This window comes from Mobula birostris, chromosome 3 (assembly GCF_030028105.1).
Source record: "Mobula birostris isolate sMobBir1 chromosome 3, sMobBir1.hap1, whole genome shotgun sequence".
Classification (NCBI taxonomy): Eukaryota; Metazoa; Chordata; class Chondrichthyes; order Myliobatiformes; family Myliobatidae; genus Mobula; species Mobula birostris.
This window is the reverse complement of record NC_092372.1, coordinates 145,790,383-145,812,051: the sequence shown is the minus strand read 5'-3', so window position 1 is coordinate 145,812,051 and position 21,669 is coordinate 145,790,383. Positions and strand designations below refer to the sequence as shown.

Genomic DNA, 21,669 nt, shown 5'->3' with positions numbered 1-21,669 from the left:
TGACTTGCAAAATAAAAATCTGAAAGCAATGTATTCATCTGATTTCGCTCTAGGGACTCATCACTAGGTAGGTCCTACAAGTTTAAAGAAAACATTTCATTAAAGCTACCATAATACTTGCCTGAGGGCCAGGATAACCATCTCCTTTGGCTCCAGCTGGTCCAGGTAATCCAGGATCTCCATGACGTCCCTAAAACAGAGACAATAAAGAGTTGAAATTTACTCCAATCTTAATATATGCCAGACATCATTTTAAAAGTAAATTAATTCAAATATCAAGGATATGCAATCTTCAGACCTATTCGTTTTTGTGAAAACATCCATTACCTTGGGTCCCGTTAAGCCAACTCCTGGGTCCCCAATAGGACCTTGTGGCCCTGGTGGCCCTCGATCCCCCTGCAACAAAAGCAAGTTAGGTGTACAGTCATTTTCAAAGAAAATAGTTTAAATATCAATATGTATGATTCTCTGGTTATCTTGGTGAGCAGATATAACGCATAGGGTTAAAATCCTCAAATTACAAAACACCGAACTGGGGGCATAGAAACCATTTTGATGAGTGTTGCATCCATACAATAAAACATTTGATTCTCGTAACTCACATATTGCTCTGTATTTTCAAATTATATCTGCCTTTCAAATTAAATTTAATTACATTTGTTTTTTAAAACAGATTTGTTCCAGCACTGGCAGTCATCTTCTTGCTGAGCTTCTGTTGCACAATTTGATCAAAGCAGTAGGAAAAATTCAATGTGCTATAACCAACTGGTAAGTTATCTGCCTAGTCAGCTGCTGTATAAACCCTGTCCTTGCCCTCAGAAACCTTTAAAGAACAAAATGAATATCGAGTGAATGAATCAGGAAATACACAAAGCTTTATTTTCTTTTGCCAAAATATTGCTATGGCACAAATAAATAGTTACGAGTTTATGCTAAGGCCCAGGATATAACCCGTCTTCATATGGTTACTTTCATACTGTCAGTATATCCAACACCAAATGCATTAGTTTGATAGTACCAGTAAGTTGTGAAGTTGAGCACTGCTCAGGTATCTGAACACATATACTAATTTGATATCCAAGTATACTATTATGATTCCTACTACAAAAAAAATACTGCTCTGAGACAACACGTCTGCCTTCTTGGCTGAAACATTTTGAAGACCAGAGTAATGACCATTCTGTCAACCAACAGATCATAAAATTAATTATCTGGTCTTTCATTCTATTATTAAATGTAGATCCTTGTTATGTACACCTTGTTAGCTACATTTGTTTACTTGTCAATAGTAAATATATAAGTTTGCTTATATATTAATAGTAACTTTCCAAAGTAACTCTTATGAGCATATGAAAGGTGGCTACATAAATTAGAATTCTTACTCCTTGACTAGTTCTCAGTTTTTACAACATCAGTATTGACTACGCCAACAAATGAGCAGAATTCAAACATTGTCCATATTTTAATTCTGAGTTGAGTGATCCTTTTCAATGAATGCCATGGAATATAGGGGCATACATAGCTCAACTCATTACATTTTCTTTAAGAATGTGACACCTGTATAAAAGTAAGATGGATTCATAGATTTGCTAAGGGAAGAAGTGAGAAATCATCTCAAATCCAGTTATATCAATTTTGCAACAGAGTCTGTGACAAACAAGTCTACAAATTTCCTTGCTGATCTGATATGTCAGATCAGCATATTTCACAATAGTTAAATTTAGTAGGACTGTTTTGTAATTATAGGTATATCTCTGATAATATTATTAGCTATGCAATTATATTGGTAACAAACTAATAATTTCTTTCCATTTCTGGGACAAATAAAATTCAGATACCAATTCTATGTTTCACTAGCCCAGAGCAATGCCTGGTTTTGTTCACCCTTTATCCCCTCTAAATAGGAAGTCAGTCTCTGGATAAAATGTTAAGCAAAAGTCAAAAATGAACTCCTTCAACACAACATGTACTAATTTTATTGATTGGTTTTGTCCAGTCTATCCTTAATTTGATTTGGAGACATAAGAGACTGCAGATGCTGAAATCTGGAACAACACACAATTTGATCTGACCCCGTTGGCAATACTCTCACATCTAAGTCACAAGTCTGGGTTTAAGCTCTTTCAAGCCTTTGGTCTCAGTAGTCTGGAGTACCACTTCTGGCACAATCATTTTACATTTTTTAGTCAGAAAAACAGCAGCACTGACAATTTCACATTGAAGCATCAATTAGAAGAAACACGGGTCTGGATGTGATTGTAATCTATCATAGCTCATTAGTTCCAGGAAGTTCAGTCTTGTAGATAAATATAAAATGCAGTTGAAATATATATATATTTATGTCAGAATTTTGTGAAAAGGTATATTTTGGTATTTCCACTGCCTGAATCTGTGTTTTAAGCACTTTGCTTTTGTGTATTTTTCTGCTTTTGCATTAATCAGTCCAGTTTTGAGGAAAAATGTCTGATTACGTAACTTTTCTAAATGCACAAAGGAGCCCAGAATACTCTTGGCACATTCAATGTCACAGACACCCAGAGTATAATTGCAAGCCCCAGCAATGCACATTCAGAATGGAGTAGTTTCTCCAAGCGCTTCCCTTATAAGGAACTCTCTGCTTCACTCTTGGTGAGCCAATTGTCCAATACAAAAAATGTCAGTTTCCTGACACAATTTTCTGTTTGGCCTTTTTTCAGAAATGTTGCTTATAGCTTGATTGCTGGTGTAGACTCAAGGGGGCATTTCAAATAAAAATTTAAAAATCTCTCCACTAAAGCTGCCTTGATCTACATGCTCCCCCTGCAACTAAGGGAAATTCTAGTGTGCCTTCAGATCCAGGTGAAACATGATAACAATTCATTTTTACCTCAGCACTCATTCCCTACAATCCAACATCACCCCCCTCTTCACATCAATCATAAGTAACAACCGCATCGCCTTAGCATACTCATAACCATAAACTTTAAAATGTGTGTAAGGAAGAGGAAGATCCCAATTAAGGCAAGTGTTGGACCTGGATATGTCATGTGGCTCAGTACGAGAACAGCATTAGATTTACTCCAGATGTGTAAGGCTCAGTTCTAGGACAGCAATGGCCACAAAATCGTCTAAATTTTGTCCAAGAGCAATGTAACATATAAGCTAATAAAAAGATAATTACTGACAAAGAGTACTTGGGCTAAGAGATCTAATTCTCTGCAACCTTTGCTATATCTTTTATCTCACTTCACATTCTATTTTTCTGCATTGCCCATTTACTCCCTTTGCTGTCCTGGCTGCATTAACAAATTCCTAGCTACTGTGGACCTACTTTATGATCCAATATTTCTACTACTTTACCATTATGGCGATGACTCAGCAGAACTTTACAAGGTACGAGGAGCTTTCTGAAAGTCAAAAGATCACATAACTAGTTACAGTAAAACTCTGCTATCCAATCATTTGGAAATCCTAAGGGTTTCACATTTGCCCTATCAGGGTCCCAGTTTCTATGCCCTCTTTCCATTTGCTGGAGTCTTGGTTCCTATACTCTCTTTGCTCTCGCTGAAGCCTTGGTTCTAGAACTCATTTGGAACTGACTACTTCACTGTAAAATGTATTATTCTATTCTATAACACTTTAGAAACTTGAACTAAGAATGGGGTTGGAGTATTAGTCAATTATTATCCACAGTCCAGAAAAATCTGCTAGTCTAGCATCACCAAAGAACGCTGGGTTACTGGCACTTTACTGTACATAATGAAAACTCTGCTTGTCCCGTTCAGGACTCCTCTCTCAACTACTTTCTGTATATTGACAACTGCATTGGACAGAATGAAAGATTTAACTACGTTTGCTGCCAATTTCTGTCCTGCTCTACCTGGTTCATGCCCAATCTGCCTGCATATTTATGATTCATCTCTGATTCTTCCCTTTCCTTTTTGGATCTCTCAAGGGAGAGACTTGCAACAAACATCTATTATAAACCTAAAGATTCATACAGATATCGACTATACTTCCTCCCACCTTCCCTCCTGTAGGGACTCCACTCCATCCTCCTAGTTCCTCTATATCTATAATATTTGCTCTAAGGTTGAGACCTCCCACACAAGCACTTCTGACCCATCTTCCTTTTACCTGTACTAGTGGCTTTCCCTTTCTTGAAGACAGATTCCTTGTCTCACTTATTTCTCAACCCCCCTCCCTCCACCCAGGAAGAAAGTGGTTGCCCTCGTACGCACTTTTCATCCCATTATTCTTCACATTTTCTGCCATCTTCATCAAGATTCCACCATCGGACACATCTTCTGTTCCCCTTCCCTTTTAGCATTTTGTGGAGACTGCTCCCAAACTTGCTCCGTGGTCCATTCACCGACCATTCTCCATCCTGCAGCATCTTCCCATACAAACACAGCAAACATTGCATCTGTCCGTTCACCTGTCCCTTCCCGCCCTCCAGGTACTCAGGAGAGGAAGTGATTCACTTGTATTTCTGCCATTCCAGTGCATTTCACAATCTGGTCTCCCTAATCTTAGAGAAATCAAATACAAGAGGGCGACTTATGTTCAGCCTCCCTGAACAAACCTGAGCAACCTGTTGCCCGCCTCTTCAATCATCCACCCTCTTCTGTGCTATTATACTAAAGTCCAACATAAGCTTGAGGCTAAACACCTCATCTTCAGGGCATGTTGTGACCTGCATATCAAGTTCTTTAACAGTGAATAACTCACTTCCTCTAGAAATGGAAATATTTGTTTTAAGATATTCATCAGTGACAATAGGCCTGACATTTACCTCTCTGTTGTCATATAAAGATGAGCTATCTACAAAACATCACACATTTCTTTGTTGTTCTCTAACATTCCCCATAACATCTCATGCCCTGCCCTGACCTTATCACATATATTCCCTTTCTCTTGCTCATCCCTTTCTCAAACTTAAAATAATTTATCTCTCTTTCCCAGTTCTGATAAAGGGACTCCAATCTGAATATTAACTATTTCATTCTTTCCACATATGCTGCCTGATGTGCATTTCCAGCACTCTCTAATCGTGTTTTGGATTTTTTCAGCATTTCAATTTCATTTTTGATTTTTATTTTCTATTGGGAGCTCACTTTTTACTCTCTCTTTAAATATTCTGCTTCATTTTTTTCCACATTCAAAAGCTTCATCAAAACTACTTCTTTCTGATGGAATTTTTGCTTTCAGTTATCCATCCCTAATTTCTAACTACTGCCCAATGAATTAAACACCACTTTATGACATGCAGGAGTCAGGCCTGATAATTATAAGAGGGGTCAGGAAATTGAATAGCCTAGGCTCACATCACTAGTTCCACTCTTTGCCTAAAATTATAACCAGAACTTGTTTAGCAACACATCAATTTGAAATTGACACTATCAAAAACGTAGTGATCAGCTGTTGTTTATAAAACTGTACTCACAATTAGTGGCCACTTTATTAGCTACACCTTACAGCAGCTCACTAATACAAATATCTAATCAGCTAAAGCATGTGGCAGCAACTCAATGCAGACACAGTAAAGATGTTCAGTTGTTTAGACCAAACATCAGAATGAGGAAGAAATGTGATCTAAGTGATATTGATCGTGGAATGATGGTTGGTGTCAGACAGGGTGGTTTGAGTATCTCAGAAACTGCTGATCTCCTGGGATTTCACACACAACAATCTCTAGAGTTTACAAAGAATGGTGCAAAGAAAAAAAACAAAAAAAAAATCCTATGAGTGGCAGTTCTGTTGAAGAAAACATTGTGTTAATGAGAGTCCTCAGAGAAGAATGGTCAGACTGGTTCCCAAGCTGACAGGAAGGTGACAGTATCTCACATAACCACATGCTACAACAGTGGTGTGCAAAAGAGCATCTCTGAATGCACAAGACGTTGAATTTTGGAGTAGATGGTCCACAGCAACAGAAGACAATGAACATGCACTCAGCGGCTACTTTATCAAGTACAGGAGGTACCTAATAAAGTGTTCACTGAGTGTTGATGGCTGCTTTCAAACAAATCTAAAATATTTAGGGTCAAAATCCATAGGGAAGTGAAAATATAAAATGAGAGTTTAAGTCATGTAGCCAAGATGAATATCTCTTACTTCCATTTGAATACATACTAGAATAACACTTATCTTGACATAAGGATTCATCTTGAAAGAACTCAAGCAAACTACAGAACTCACTGATGATCTTAGAATTTTTTAAATGTAAAAGAAAATATCGCTTCCAGAGAATAGAGCTGAGCACAACCTGGATAAGAATTATAAAAATAGTTCTGCTCATTAAGAGTTGAAATCATAAAGTACTTTTCCAACATGAAAAATAAATATTTGGAAACCAATTTTCACATGACTGGACTTATGTCTATTAAAATTTCCAGGGATGGATAAGATGAACAAGGGAAATAGAACAAAGGCTCTAGGTGGATTAGAGATCAGCCATGAACTAACTGACCGATGGAATAGATCAAAGGGCTGAATGCATTTCTATTTTTGTGATCATATGTGATCATGTGCAAAGTGTCTCTGTTATTAAGGTGAACAAAGAAACACAGGGAACATCACATCTCCAGTCTCCTAGCTGAGAGCATCAGTTTATTAGCATTACTGTAGAACTAGCAGCTTTAGAACCACACACACCTACCTACCTACTTCCAACTGACACTGCTCAATTGTTACAGAAGGCTCAGGAGCTTGAAGACTCGTACGGCCAGATTTGGGAACAGCTTCTTTCCAACTGTGATAAGACTGCTGAACGGATCCTGACCCGGATCTGGGCCGTACCCTCCAAATATCTGGACCTGCCTCTCAGTTCTTTTGTACTACCTTACTTTCCATTTTTCTATTTTCTATTTATGATTTATAATTAAAATCTTTAATATTTACTAATTTTTACTATTCTTAGTATTTAATATTTGTAATCCAGGGAGCGGGAAGCGCAGAATCAAATATCGCTGTGATGATTGTACGTTCTAGTATCAATTGTTTGGCGACAATAAAGTATAAGTACAAGTACTAACGAGCCACCATTTTGATCTGTCCACCACAGGCTTCCTATCTGAACTCTGGGACTTCAACTTAAGACACATTCAGGGTAATTTTCAAATTCTCTCTTAGTTTCAAAGTTCCCATTCCAGTAGTATTATGCACCAATTATAAAAGCATTCTATGACAGTGAAGACAGTTTTGGTTAATTAAGACTGCCTTCATTGCCATAGAATGCCTTCACTCTGATAGCATTTTAACACAATTGACCTGGTTTTACCTTTGGTCCTGCAACCCCTTTTCCTGCAGGTCCTGGTAATCCAACCTCACCACGCAGACCAGGCTCCCCCTGTAATTAAAAGGAAATGAGGTCATTACAGTGCTTTCAAATCCTCAGCAAACTCAACTCTGAAGCCGGTTCATAAGCAAGCTGTAAACACCTCAATAATGGAAACTTGAACACAACTGTATTTTCCACAGAGAGTAATTATGAATTGCTTTGATTTGGTCACAGCAATCAGCGCTGTCACCTCGAACTCTCAGGACCCAGAGTCAGGAGTGTAGAGTATGTGCAGTTCGTGTGTTCTGTTGGGTGGTACAGTTTTCTCCCACATCTGGAACGTTAATTGGTTCCTGTAAATTATCCCTTAATATAGTGGCAAAAAAGTCAGAGAACTTGAAGTGCATGTGAGAACAAAAGAGTTTTTGCATTCTTCCAGTGATGGCGTGGCTTTCCTCCACGTGCTGCGCTTTCCTCCCACATCCCAAAGACGTACCGGTGGACTGATTGACCTTTATAAATTTCACCTGGCGCAGATGGGAAGCAAGAGAGTCAGGGGTAATTGGCATGTGAAAGCCAACAGTTTACAGGTAAATGTGGGGGAGTGCACTGAATGGATTACTTTCTGAATCAGTGTAAACTAGATGGACCAATTGGATTAGTTCCACATCTATGAAATTTGATAAAATTGTGGGACTACAGGGAAATAAAGAGAGGAGGAATGGAACTGAGGGAATTCTTCCTAGTCCTGACGAAGGGTCTCGGCCTGAAACGTCGACTGCACCTCTTCCTAGAGATGCTGCCTGGCCTGCTGCGTTCACCAGCAACTTTTATGTGTGTTGCTTGAATTTCCAGCATCTGCAGAATTCCTGTTGTTTGAATTTTTCCTAGTGTTGGGATAAATCTGATAGACCAAATTGCCTCCTTCTATGTTAAAATTAATAATTCCCATACAACGCGTAGCTTTCCATGTTTCCTTCTGTAAATTTATTCAAAAGTCATGATAAGAGCTTAGTAATTTTATTGACATGAAAAATGAATTTTCCCCATTTATTAAATAATGTCAATCATATAGAATTGAACAGGATGAAATTTTATAGTATGAACATGCATGCTATTAGAAAACATCTTAATAATATATCTGTGTCTTTCATCTCCCATTTTTCCCATCAGCCAGTAACTACTACTGATCCTTGCACTATCATTCATGCATCCACCATCATTTAGATTCTTATACCTCCTGTTTTTGACCTTTCTGTGTTACAACAGACCATGTGGACAAAATACTAGATTCGTGGCATATACTGTACAATACAGGTTCATGCCCTTTGGCCCAGCTCAAGGTGCCCCTCAGACTATTTAATTTGTCTGGGTTTGGCCTGTATCCATCTAAACCTTTGCTATCCAGAAGTTGAATAGGAGTTGGATGAATTATGTAGTAGGTGTATTATTAACTGAGAACAGATTGTCCATCTAGTTTGTCTTCAAACTTCCTGAAGTTGTTGCTGACTGTACCGTATAGTTTACAGTATAATAAGGGACTACTTTGTTTTAGGAACAAATTGTTGAATGCACTATTAGGCGCATATTGAGCATGCGCTATTGATCTGTGTGTGTGTGCCAAGTTCAGATTCTGAGTAAAGAACCATGAACCTTAGCTCCCATCTCCAACATTTTTATTAATGGCATTGTTGTGTAACCAGGCCACACACACAACAAATTGGTAACGAGGTTAATGAACCTACATCGTATCAGAATGCAGTGTTTTAATTGGTAATGACACTTGGAAGAAGAGTGCAAGGAATGAGCCAAGGAGCGGGAGAGGGAGGCAGAGCGAGGCCGTGAGTCTCAAAGGAAGTGAGAGCACAGCCGGGTCAGGAACGTCGGGAGACCGAGAGACACAGTCGGAGCCGCAACACGTCCAGCCGAGACCACAGCCCACGCTGACGCCCAGGGGCTGAGGGTCTGCCTGCCCCAGAAGGGAGATAAAAAGGAGCAACACGCACATCTAGATGGAGTGTGCAAAAAGGACATGTGAGTCAGAAAGAAAACAAGGGGAAAACAGGGCTAAATTAACAAAGATGGCAATGATTGGAACCATTACAACATTTGATAGTGGCATTGAAGACTGGGCAACTTACATTGAGAGAGTGGAGTTATATTGTGAGGCTAACAGTGTTAATGATGAAAAGGAAGCCAGTGTCTTACTTAGTATTATGGAAGCAAAAACATACGGGCTGCTACGAAGCTTGTTAACCCCTGAAAAGCCAGCTGACAAAACATTCAAGCAAATAGTAGACACTCTCCAATCCCAAGCCACTGGTCATTGCTGAAAGATTTAAATTTCACAAACAGAATCAGAGCAAAAATGAAAGCATTTCTGAATATTGTGCTGAATTGCACAAATTATCAGAACATTGTCAATTTGGAGCTGGTCTATCGGATGCATTGAGGGACAGGTTAATGTGTGGCATGCACTGTGAAACCACACAGAAGAAGCTCCTGGGTGAAAAAGACCTTATATTGGAGAAGGCGCTGAACATTGCATTATCAATGGAAAAAGCAGCATGGGGTGCTTCAGAGATACTACAAAAATCTCTGGAATATGCTACAAATAAAATGTCACTGAACAGAAATGAAGGAAAGAGATGTTACCGTTGTGGGAACATGTCACATGACCCTGATGACTGTTGGTTTAAAGACAAAGAATGCAGAAACTGGCAAACAGGGCCACACTGGCAGAGTATGCAAAGCTAGTAAACAGCAGAAAAAGGAGAAAATTCAGAAAAACAGGAAACCCCAGAAAGGAAAACACATCAATGCACACAAAATGGAAGAAAGCAGTTCTAATGAAAATGACTCAGATGGAAGTTAATTGTCTTGTCGGCAACTTCATAGCATGGAAGAGACAGATGATCAAAGAGTAATATGGATCACTCCACAAGTGGCGGGCGTGAGACTAAAATTGGAATTGGACAAAGGCTCAGCTTTAACAGTGATCACTGTGCATGACTACAAACGATTGTTTTCTCACATACCTCTGAAATGAACTAAACTACTGCTAAAGACTTACACAGGACAGAAAATGCATCCCAAAGGTAAAATAAAAGTGACAGTGACCTACGGAGACAAAACACAGCAGCTGAACCTCTATGTACTGAAATATGGAGGACCACTTTTGCTGACACGTGAATGGCTCAGGAAAATCCAGTTGGATTGGCACACCATCAAGGCACTAGATGTGTCAACGAAGGAGGGCAGCTCGACGGGGAAGATGTCTGCAGCCTCTCCTCTCACCCTTTGTCGACTATTACAACAACGAGGGGGAGCTAGACAGCATCGACATTGAGAATGAACGCAGTATCCGTGGCCGCGAATCGGATGAAGATACAGAGGATGCAAGGGAGACAGATATTGCTAATAAGCAGGATGATGAAGACTACCTGGAAGTAAAAGAGCAAATGTAACAGGAGAAATCGACATCTCTTAAAAGACAGCTACAGCAGTTACAGGAAGGCACTTTGCAGGAGTATCAGAAAAGGATGAAGAAACTAGATCAACCATACAAGGAAAGAATATGAAATGCAGAGCTCTTTCCGCAATTGAAGACAGAACAAGTGGAAAGGAATTATATTAAAGAGAAGAAAGCAGCAGTGAAGGAATTTGAAGACGAAAAGATTTAAGTTAGAAGAAAAGAAAAAGATGATTGAGAATGAGAGGCTAACAATTGGACTCACAGGAGATTCTATGGAGGTAAAGTCAATAACGACTAGGAAACTAAGGAGGAGACGTAATGACCCTGTTCCAATTACCGACAAGAGACGAAAACCTGCACCTATGCAGTTAAATTACTTGTTAACAGATGAACACATAATGGAAGTTCTGCAAGCTCTCAAAAAGCTTAAGTCTCTGAAAAGACTAGCATCTCCACTCAAATAGAACAGCTTTCACACAAGGTAAATCTCAAATCAGTCTTTTCCTCCATTGAGAATCAAACACTTAATCTTTTGCAGGAAAGTTTCTTTTGCACGTACATATTTTGAATCCTCAGCCAATGTGTCTCGTTTTTCACAAAGAAGTTGGGAAACAGCATCAAAACAGAAGCGAATTCTGGCAACAAACTGTAAGGTTTCTATTGTTGTATTTTCACACTTGTGATGAATGTGCACCTGAAGGAATTCTCCCTCTTGAGCCAGACAGATAGCACTGCAGGTAATCCTTAACATCATCAAAACTGTACTTTAACAGCAGCTTAAGAACAATGGAACGAACAGCAGGATTTCAATCAACTGCTTTATCAAATGGTGAACGATTACTGGTAAAGTACTGATCTTTCTGTGAGTCATTGGATTGCCCCGACTTTTGAATAACTAGCAGAGACAGCAGATCACCAATCACTTCTTTGTTGGTGGCAAGTCATCTTTGAAGCAGACCAAGGAAACCGAAGCTACAAAAAATGTATCACACATTAAGGTGATGTGTGTGGCTTAAATTTCCAGCATCTGCAGATTTCCTCGTGTTTGCTTTTTTAAAAAATGTATCACACCTCTTGCGAAATATGACTAATTTTGCTACAGCTTCACTTATTTCTTCTGTTACCGCTGGTACATAATCATCATCTGGAGCAGTATGGCACAGTGGGCAGAGTCATTGTCCTGATTTAAGACTCCACTTTATACATTTTAAACAGTAAAAATGATCACATGGAAACAGGATGGGATCGTTGAGTTCTCCTAAGCAAATTGTACATTCTTTCAGATCATACCTGAAGAACAGACATCTTGCACTATTTTTACAGTCCCTGAGGACCTGAACCACAGCCTGAAAGAGCCCTCGGGATCTCACATCAGAGTTACTGTTCAAACTCTTTGCAAGTTGACCAGCGTAGAATGCAACCTTGTCCTCCAATTTATCATGTTTTCTTTAACTCCCAAAATGATGTGTTCCACAAAAAGTGATGGCATCTCCGTCTTCTCCTGAGCATCTTCCCAGCGCTCCTGCTGAATCACCAGCACCAAGACATGAAGCACAAATAGGATATAGAAAGTTATATTATGCTAAGAGATGGTATCATAAAGGTCAGGCTATCTATTTGGAATCTAAGGAGAATATGAAGGTTGGAACAAATGAGATGTGGGTAAGGAAGACAAGCAATAGCACAAAGATGCGTATATATCTAGGAAAGCTTCAGAGAGGAGTCTTCATTATACGGAGGCGATCTGTCCCCTAGAACTCTTAGCAAGTTGGAGGCACATATCTTCTTAACTCCCTATGCTCAGAGGTCAACTTTTCATGACCTTTATATGGAAATCTGTATTAAAACAAACAAGTTACCCGGAGAGGTAGAGAAGACCCCCTCGGAGCCTTGAGTCATAAATGGGTCTTAGACCAAAAGTTAAAAAGAAAAGGCTTGTTATAATTTGATATTATTAAGTTACTAAGTAAACAAATGGTAGGCATTTGTATGTTAAGGGTAAACATATTTGTTTAACATAGTGCCCCAGTAAAAAAAAGTTAATGCACTATTAAAATAAAAGGGGAGGAGTGTATCATATAGCCTACAGTATAATAAGGGACTACTTTATGTTTAAGTAACACGTCGTTGAATGCGCTATTAGGCACGTATTGAGCATGCGCTATTAGGCGTGTATTGATCTGTACGTGTGTGCCGAGCTCAGTTTCTGCAAGTAAAGCACCATGAAACTTAGCTTCCGTCTCCAGCGTTTTTATTAATAGCATTGTTGTGTAACCAGGCCACATACACAACACTGACCATTCAAAGCAATTAATATCTATTCAAAATCGATAACAGATCATGTGGAAAATCTGATTTATGGAAAGCTTTGGGAACATAAGGTCTCAAGTTACCTCTTCCTTACAAGCATACCACAAGTTGCACCTTGTTTTCTCATTCTGATTCCTGCTCACAGAATGATATTTTTTGAAAGAAATATATTTAATGTGTATCTTAATTAGCCAACATTTATCAGCAAATCCATATTCTTCATGAATTAATTTCACAGCTTGAAAGTGCCTACGTTGAATGATTTCATTAATTTAATGTTGAATGTACTGCTCTTCGACTCCATCTTCAGGTTCTGATCACAAGCAGAAATAGCTGGTCAAGGTCTACAGCTTTTCAACCGAATAAAACAATTCATATTCCATTTAACTTTCACTGTTCCACTGGGAATCTGTCAACTTTACCAATAACTCCACAACATCTGGCCTCTATTCTGTCAGCTAACCTGTTTGCCATTCATCAGATCAATGCTGCCATACATTTTCTATATTCTAACAAATGGAACTTTACACATTGATTTATGTGTTTGTTGTTCAGTCGTTGAGTCCAACTCTTCGTGACCTCATGGACTCTTGCACACCAAGCCTTCATGTTGGAAACTGCCTCTCTAAGACCCCCCAAGGTCATATGCATTGTCTGAGTAATATTATCTGTCCATCATAGCCTCTCTCGTCCTCCTTCTTTTACCTTCTGTTTTACCTAACATGAGAGACTTCTCCAAGAAATCCTGTCTTCTCACGATGTGGCCAAAATATCTGAGCTCTTGTCTCGTAATCAAGCCTCCTAGTGAGAAGTCTGGCAGTATTTCTTCAGGTATTGTCTTGTTGGATCTTCTTGCTGTCCAACGAACTCTTAACACTTTCCTCCAGCTTCCAATAATTTATAATACAGCAGAATTTCACCTAACCAATAACTACATGCCAGGAAACTTCTTAGCCTGTTTCTTGATATCAAGGATAACTTGTTTCCACTCCAGTCCTGAGAGTTCAAAGGTGACTATTGAGTCGAATGTGGGATCACAGATTTTGCCACAGCTCAGCATGTGGGTGAGAAGTTAGGGAACTGAGGCACATTCACTGTTGCTAATGCTGGGTTTCTGTCTGCTCCCAGTGCACAAATTTGAGATTCTCTGTGCCATCCCAAATGTACCATCTCCACTGTGAGCAATCATTGTCCAGAGTCCCCCAGGAGTCAATGGAGATCTTCCAAGGATTTTGGTTTTGAGAATATCCTTGAATGGTGTCTTCTGTACATCTGTTGAGCATGAAAATGTCATACCCTGACCTAAGGAGCCAATTTGAGTTTCACTGGGGATGGTGACTTGGAAGAGGACACATATTGACTCAGAGAGAAAGAAGAGACTGCAGATGCTGGAATCTGAAACAACGAACAATCTGTTGGAGAAACTCAGCAGGCTGAGTAATATCTGGGGAGGAAAGAAATTGTCAACATTTCAGATTGAAACCCTTCATGGGGACCCTGAGTTTCATTCATGGGCTGTTAGTGGATTAGAGGCATTTTGTGGAAACAGCATTAGTGACAATTCTCCAGTGCTCTGGGTAGAAGCTTAAGTCTCTGAAACCCAAAGGAGGAGAAGCATCATTGCTTCCGACGCGACTCCCTTGTCCATTCGTGTTCCCCCATCCCTCCCCACTGATCTCCCTCCTGGCACTTATCCTTGTAAGCGGAACAAGTGCTACATATGCCCCTACACTTCCTCCCTTACCACCATTCAGGGCCCCAGACAGTCCTTCCAGGTGAGGCAACACTTCACCTGTGAGTCAGCTGGGGTGATATACTGCGTCCGGTGCTCCCGATGCGGCCCTCTATATGTTGGTGAGACCTGACGAAGACTGGGAGACCGCTTTGCTGAACACCTACGCTCTGTCCGCCAGAGAAAGCAGGATCTCCTAGTGGCCACACATTTTAATTCCACATCCCATTCCCATTCTGACATGTCTATCCACGGCCTCCTCTACTGTAAAGATGAAGCCACACTTAGGTTGAAGAAACAACACCTTATATTCCGTCTGGGTAGCCTCCAACCTGATGGCATGAACATTGACTTCTCAAACTTCCGCTAATGCCCCACCTCCCCCTCGTACCCCATCTGTTACTTATTTTTATGCACACATTCTTTCTCTCACTCTCCTTTTTCTCCCTCTGTCCCTCTGACTATACCTCTTGGCCATCCTCTGGGTTCCCCCCCCCCCAACTTTTCTTTCTCCCTGGGCCTCCTGTCCCATGATCCTCTTGTATCCCTTTTGCCTATCACCTGTCCAGCTCTTGGCTCCATCCCTCCCCCTCCTGTCTTCTCCTATAATTTTGGATCTCCCCCTCTCCCTCCCACTTTCAAATCCCTTACTAACTCTTCCTTCAGTTAGTCCTGACGAAGGGTCTCGGCCTGAAACGTCGACTGTACCTCTTCCTACAGATGCTGCCTGGCCTGCTGCGTTCACCAGCAACTTTGATGTGTGAAGCATCATTGCTGTCCAGTAGACCTTGGATTTTGTGCTAGATGTTCAAATGCCTTTTCCCTCGAATAGCCAAAAACTCTTCCAGAACACTGGAAGTGACAGAAAGTTTAATCATTGTTGACTGCCTTTGCTGAGAAATGGTTCCCAGTAATATAATTTTCATGCTTGAAAGGTTTGGAATGACAGCCACTCACCACAGAACTTATTTTATTTTATTTTATTAGAGGTAGAGTGTAGAACAAGCTCTTCTGGCCCAACAAGCCACAACGCCCAGCAACCCCCTATTTAACCCTAGCCTAATCACAGGACAATTTACAACTAACCTACTAACTTTGGACTGTGGGAGGAAACGGGAGCACCTGAAGGAAGCTCATGCACTGAAGGGAAGAACGTATAAACTTCTTACAGATGGCTCCAGAATTGAACTCTGATCTCCGTCACCCCGAGCTGTGAGAGTATTATGCTAACCACTGTACTATGTGGCACCCCATCCAGTTTCTACCCTGCTCTATCCTGAATGGATTCTCAATATTCCTGGATTTCAGTGTTTTAAAAGGGATAGAGAGGGTGGAAAAAGGGGAGGAGGGGTGGCATTACTGGTCAGGGATACTATTACAGCTACAGAAAGGGTGGGTAATGTAGCAGGATCCTCTTTTGAGTCAGTATGGGTGGAAGTCAGGAACAGGAAGGGAGCAGTTACTCTATTGGGGGCATTCTATAGGTCCCCTGGTAGCAGCAGAGATACAGAGGTGCAGATTGGGAGGTAGATTTTAGAAAGGTGCAAAAATAACAGGGTTGTTATCATGAGTGACTTTAACTTCCCTAAGATTGATTGGCACTTGATTAGTTCCAAGGGTTTAGATGGGGCAGAGTTTGTTAAGTGTGTCCAGGACAGATTCCTGTCTCAGTGTGTGGACAGGCCGACTAGAGGGAATGCCATACTAGATCTAGTACTAGGTAATGAACCGGGTCAGGTCACAAATCTCTCAGTGGGTGAGCATCTGGGGGACAGTGACCACCACTCCCTGGCCCTTAGCACTATCATGGAAAAGGATAGAATCAGAGAGGACAGGAAAATTTTTAATTGGGGTAGGGCAAATTATGAGGCTATAAGGCTAGAACTTGCGGGTATGAATTGGGATGATGTTTTTGCAGGGAAATGCACTATGGACATGTGGTTGATGTTTAGAGATCTCTTGCAGGATGTTAGGGATAAATTTGTCTGGGTGAGGAAGATAAAGAATGGTAGGGTGAAGGAACCATGGGTGACAAGTGAGGTGGAAAATCTAGTCAGGTGGAAGAAGGCAGCATACATGAGGTTTAAGAAGCAAGGATCAGATGGGTCTATTGAGGAATATAGGGAAGCAAGAAAGGAGCTTAAGAAGGGTCTGAGAAGAGCAAGAGGGGAGCATGAGGCCTTGGCGAGTAGGGTGAAGGAAAACCCCAAGGCATTCTTCAATTATATGAAGAAAAAAAGGATGACAGGAGTGAAGGTAGGACCGATTAGGGATAAAGGTGGGAAGATGTGCCTGGAGGCTGTGGAAGTGAGCAAGGTCCTCAATGAATACTTCTCTTCGGTATTCACCAATGAGAGGGAACTTGATGATAGTGAGGACAATATGAGTGAGGTTGATGTTCTGGAGCATGTTGATATTAAGGGAGAGGAGGCGTTGGAGTTGTTAAAATACATTAGGACGGATAAATCCCTGGGGCCTGACGGAATATTCCCCAGTCTGCTCCACGAGGTGAGGGAAGAGATTGCTGAGCCTCTGGCGAGGATCTTTATGTCTTCATTGTCCACGGGAATGGTACCGGAGGATTGGTGGGAGGCGAATGTCATCCCCTTGTTCAAAAAAGGTAGTAGGGATAGTCTGGGTAATTATAGACCCGTGAGCCTTACGTCTGTGGTGGGAAAGCTGTTGGAAAAGATTCTTAGAGATAGGATCTCTGGGCATTTAGAGAATCGTGGTCTGATCAGGGACAGTCAACATGGCTTTGTGAAGGGCAGATCGTGTCTAACAAGCCTGATAGAGTTCTTTGAGGAGGTGACCAGGTATATAGATGAGGGTAGTGCAGTGGATGTGATCTGTATGGATTTTAGTAAGGCATTTGACAAGGTTCCACACGGTAGGCTTAGTCAGAAAGCATGGGATCCAGGGAAGTTTGGCCAGGTGGATTCAGTATTGGTTTGTCTGCAGAAGGCAGGGGGTCATGGTGGAGGGAGTACATTCAGATTAGAGGATTGTGACTAGTGGTATCCCACAAGGATCTGTTCTGCGACCTCTACTTTTCATGATTTTTATTAATGACCTGGATGTGGGGGTAGAAGGGTGGATTGACAAGTTTGCAGACGACACAAAGGTTGGTGGTGTTGTAGATAGTGTAGAGGATTGTCAAAGATTGCAGAGAGGCATTGATAGGATGCAGAAGTGGGCTGAGAAGTGGCAGGTGGAGTTCAACCCTGAGAAGTGTGAGGTGGTACACTTTGGAAGGACAAACTCCAAGGCAGAGTACAAAGTAAATGGCAGGATACTTGGTAGTGTGGAGGAGCAGAGGGATCTGGGGGTACATATCCACAGAACCCTGAAAGTTGCCTCACAGGTGGATAGGGTAGTTAAGAAAGCTTATGAGGTGTTAGCTTTCATAAGTTGAGGGATAGAGTTTAAGAGCCGCGATGTAATGATGCAGCTCTATAAAACTCTGGTTAGGCCACTTAGAGTACTGTATCCAGTTCTGGTCGCCTCACTGTAGGAAGGATGTGGAAGCATTGGAAAGGGTACAGAGGAGATTTACCAGGATGCTGCCTGGTTTAGAAAGTATGCATTATGATCAGAGATTAAGGGAGCTAGGGATTTACTCTTTGGAGAGAAGGAAGATGAGAGGAGACATGATAGAGGTGTACAAGATAATAGGAGGAATAGATAGAGTGGATAGCCAGCGCCTCTTCCCTGGGGCACCACTGCTCAATACAAGAGGACATGGCTTTAAGGTAAGGGGTGGGAAGTTCAAGGGGGATATTAGAGCAAGGTTTTTTACTCAGAGAGTGGTTGGTGCGTGGAATGCACTGCCTGAGTCAGTGGTGGAGGCAGATACATTAGTGAAGTTTAAGAGACTACTAGACGGGTATATGGAGAAATTTAAGGTGGGGGGTTATATGGGAGGCTGGGTTTGAGGGTTGGCGCAACATTGTGGGCCGAAGGGCCTGTACTGTGCTGTACTATTCTATGTTCTATGTGCTCTTGTAGCCACATATAGCTGGCTAATAACTACCCCTGTGATATTAAAGACTCTGTGATGCCAACGGCAGTGAAGATTGTGGGTAGACAGTTAGACTCTCCCGAGATGGAGGTGGTCACTAGATGACACTTCTGTGGCATAAAATTTTGTGCCACTTATCAGTCTGTGCTGGACGGGTGTCTAAGTCTTCTTAGATACAAGCATGAACTAGGTCATTCTTTGAGGAGTTGGACATTGTGTAACAAACAGAAAACACAGCTACTTCTGACTTCACAATGCAAGAAATGACAATGATAATTATGATGGTGTTTGGACAGAAGACACTGACCAATGAACTGCTAAGCAAGTCGATGTCTTTAATCTAAGATGATTAGACTCCAAAATACACCAAAATGCTTTTTTATATTGAGTGTGATTCTAGTTGATTCATTTTTATTATGATTTCTCAATACTATAAGAAGTTACATTTTGCCTTGATATTAGGAGGGAAGGGAGGGAACATCGACTCAGACCATGAGAGGCCTGCGTTGGGCATTTTCATACCTTACAAGGCGCATATTGGATGTCTATGTGGGGCGCCACTCCTCACACAGACTAGAGCAATGTGTGATTAAATTCCTTGCTCAAGGGCACAAACACGCTGCCACAGCTGAGGCTCGAACTAGTGACCTTGAGGTAATTAGACGAATGCCTTAACCGCTTGGCCACGTGCCCAGAATTCAATCCCAACACATATTAGGGGAATTAGGGGAATAATATCTATATCCTTTTTTGGATTTCAACTCTTTAGGATTAAGAATAAAGTGATGTGTGGAACCACTTGATCCTCTGGAACCTAATCTGAACATCTGTGAAGAGATTACTGATGAAAATTGCACGACATTGTCATTTAGAATGTTTGGCCATTTCTCAGATGCTTAGCGCACCTTTCCACTGAACTCTAATTGACAATTGCATATATTCAGGTCTTGTTACTGGCACCATCAGCTCTTCAGGTGTAGTTCCAAAGCTAACAATGGGCACATATTGTGAAGCTGAGGCAATCCTCTTACGTTTGTATCTATCATCCATTAGAAATGCTACCACTGACTATGCATTGATTTCTTTACTTGCAGTTTTAATTTCCCTAAGTTACTGGAAAGGTCCTTTGTTACACCATAAAAGACTGTCAGCAAGGAAGATCCTTTCATAATTGGCACTATTGGCTTGCTTTTATCATTTTATCTCTGTACAGATGTTCCAGGATATTAACGTTACTTTAGAATTTAATTCACAATGGATGATCTTATATTTTCCTACCACAGAAGAAAACAATCAGTAGCAGCTGCCTTGCTGCAGTCCTCGGCATCATTCCAGTAATTCCTCTGACTTCTGTGGCATTTCATAATTCATATAATTTCTGTAACTTCCTGTCTTATTCCCTGAAAAATCCTGAAATGCATTTTATCAAGTCCCTCAAATTAATCCACCCTAAATTTACAAAACTCTTCGCCAGTCACGCTGAATCTATAGTGAGATCAGTGTGGCACCTTTCACCTGCAACATGTTCCAGTTTCCTTTCCACAAGAAATAAATCAGATGTTCTCTTTGTGGTAAAATCTGAAGCCAAAAAACTCCTCCGTTGCTTCAGCAGCATGTGCACCATCTGGTGACATATCCTCATCCAAACGCACCGTGACTGGCTCTTCTCTCCGCCTTTCTGTTGGACATGTCACTGAAACCCTTTTCACTGAACTTTCATGAGGGAATTGCATACAGAATTACTGTTTCCATCAGTCTCGTTGATAAGCTGGTAAACTCTCTTCTGATTCCATCCCACTGCCTCATCTCCCTTACTGATCTCCAATCAGAACTCAACAGTCCTGTAATGAATGCTGTTAGGAAAGTATTAATAAATCATGGAAACTACAAGTATGGTGATGGAACAGTACAGAGCATTTTCCCCACACATAATAGGGCCAGAATTTAATCCAAACTCTTTGCACCCCTGAATTCAGCATTAGGTCATTTGAACTACTGAAATCCTTTTTGCCCAATGTTCTGATAAATGTTCCTATTGTTATGCACTGGGCGCAGAAAATTATCCGTAAAGTCTATGCCTATTGTGGGAGGTGGTGCATAATTTGTGCTTCTAGTCAACTTCATATAAGATGCAATTATTAACATTATTAACATAATTATATATGAACATCTGTTTCAAATGAGCTTAGTCAAATTGTGCATCGCCTGGTAAGCAGGTCATTATCTAACTTTGTTTAATCAGGGAGAGATCAGCCAATGGAATTAAACATTAAAAGCTCAGTTAAATAGGGTTACAGTGCTGTCTCAAACCTCCAGAGACTGGATGCTACAAGTGTAAACCAGATAGGTTCTCAAGTGATCACTGTGTGGCTTCCTTGGATGCACCACTTTCCTCCCCAAAGATGAACTGAGCTGGATAATGAGTTAACTAACTACTGTAAACTGCAATTGGGGAGGCAAGGGGAATGGAAAGGTTGATAGGGATGTGAGAGGAAAAAATGGGATTCGTATAAGATTGGGGTGATATACTGCGTCCGGTGCTCCCGATGTGGCCTTTTATATATTGGCGAGACCCAACGCAGACTGGGAGACCGCTTTGCTGAACATCTACGCTCTGTCCGCCAGAGAAAGCAGGATCTCCCAGTGGCCACACATTTTAATTCCACATCCCAATCCCATTCTGACATGCCTATCCACGGCCTCCTCTACTGTAAAGATGAAGCCACACTCAGGTTGGAGGAACAACACCTTATATTCCGTCTGGGTAGTCTCCAACCTGATGGCATGAACATCGACTTCTCTAACTTCCGCTAAGGCCCCACCTCCCCCTCGTACCCCATCTGTTACTTATTTTATGCACACATTCTTTC

General features: G+C 41.0%; 2 protein-coding genes across 9 annotated transcripts in view; one reads left to right on the top strand and one right to left on the bottom strand.

Moving 5' to 3' along the window:
• Window positions 1-21,669, bottom strand: part of LOC140195305 (uncharacterized) — a 224,580-nt gene that overhangs the window by 45,814 nt on the left and 157,097 nt on the right. For all 5 annotated transcript variants that reach the window (XR_011885416.1, XR_011885417.1, XM_072253406.1 and 2 more), the window contains exons 22-24: window positions 7,262-7,330; window positions 328-396; window positions 122-190 (exon numbers count right to left, since the gene is read on the bottom strand). Coding sequence is in view for 3 of the 5 variants with exons in the window: in XM_072253406.1 (XP_072109507.1) it covers window positions 122-190; window positions 328-396; window positions 7,262-7,330 (207 nt within the window). In the remaining 2 variants the exon portion in view is untranslated. The remainder of the gene's footprint in view (window positions 1-121; window positions 191-327; window positions 397-7,261; window positions 7,331-21,669) is intronic.
• Window positions 1-21,669, top strand: part of LOC140195306 (glycoprotein-N-acetylgalactosamine 3-beta-galactosyltransferase 1-like) — a 205,853-nt gene that overhangs the window by 105,356 nt on the left and 78,828 nt on the right. For 3 of the 4 annotated variants that reach the window (XM_072253414.1, XM_072253410.1, XM_072253412.1), the window contains exon 4: window positions 674-768. In XM_072253414.1, the coding sequence (XP_072109515.1) occupies window positions 674-768 (95 nt within the window). Of the gene's footprint in view, window positions 1-673; window positions 769-7,045; window positions 7,094-21,669 lie in introns of those variants that run through there. The other variant, XM_072253413.1, reaches the window with a different exon arrangement.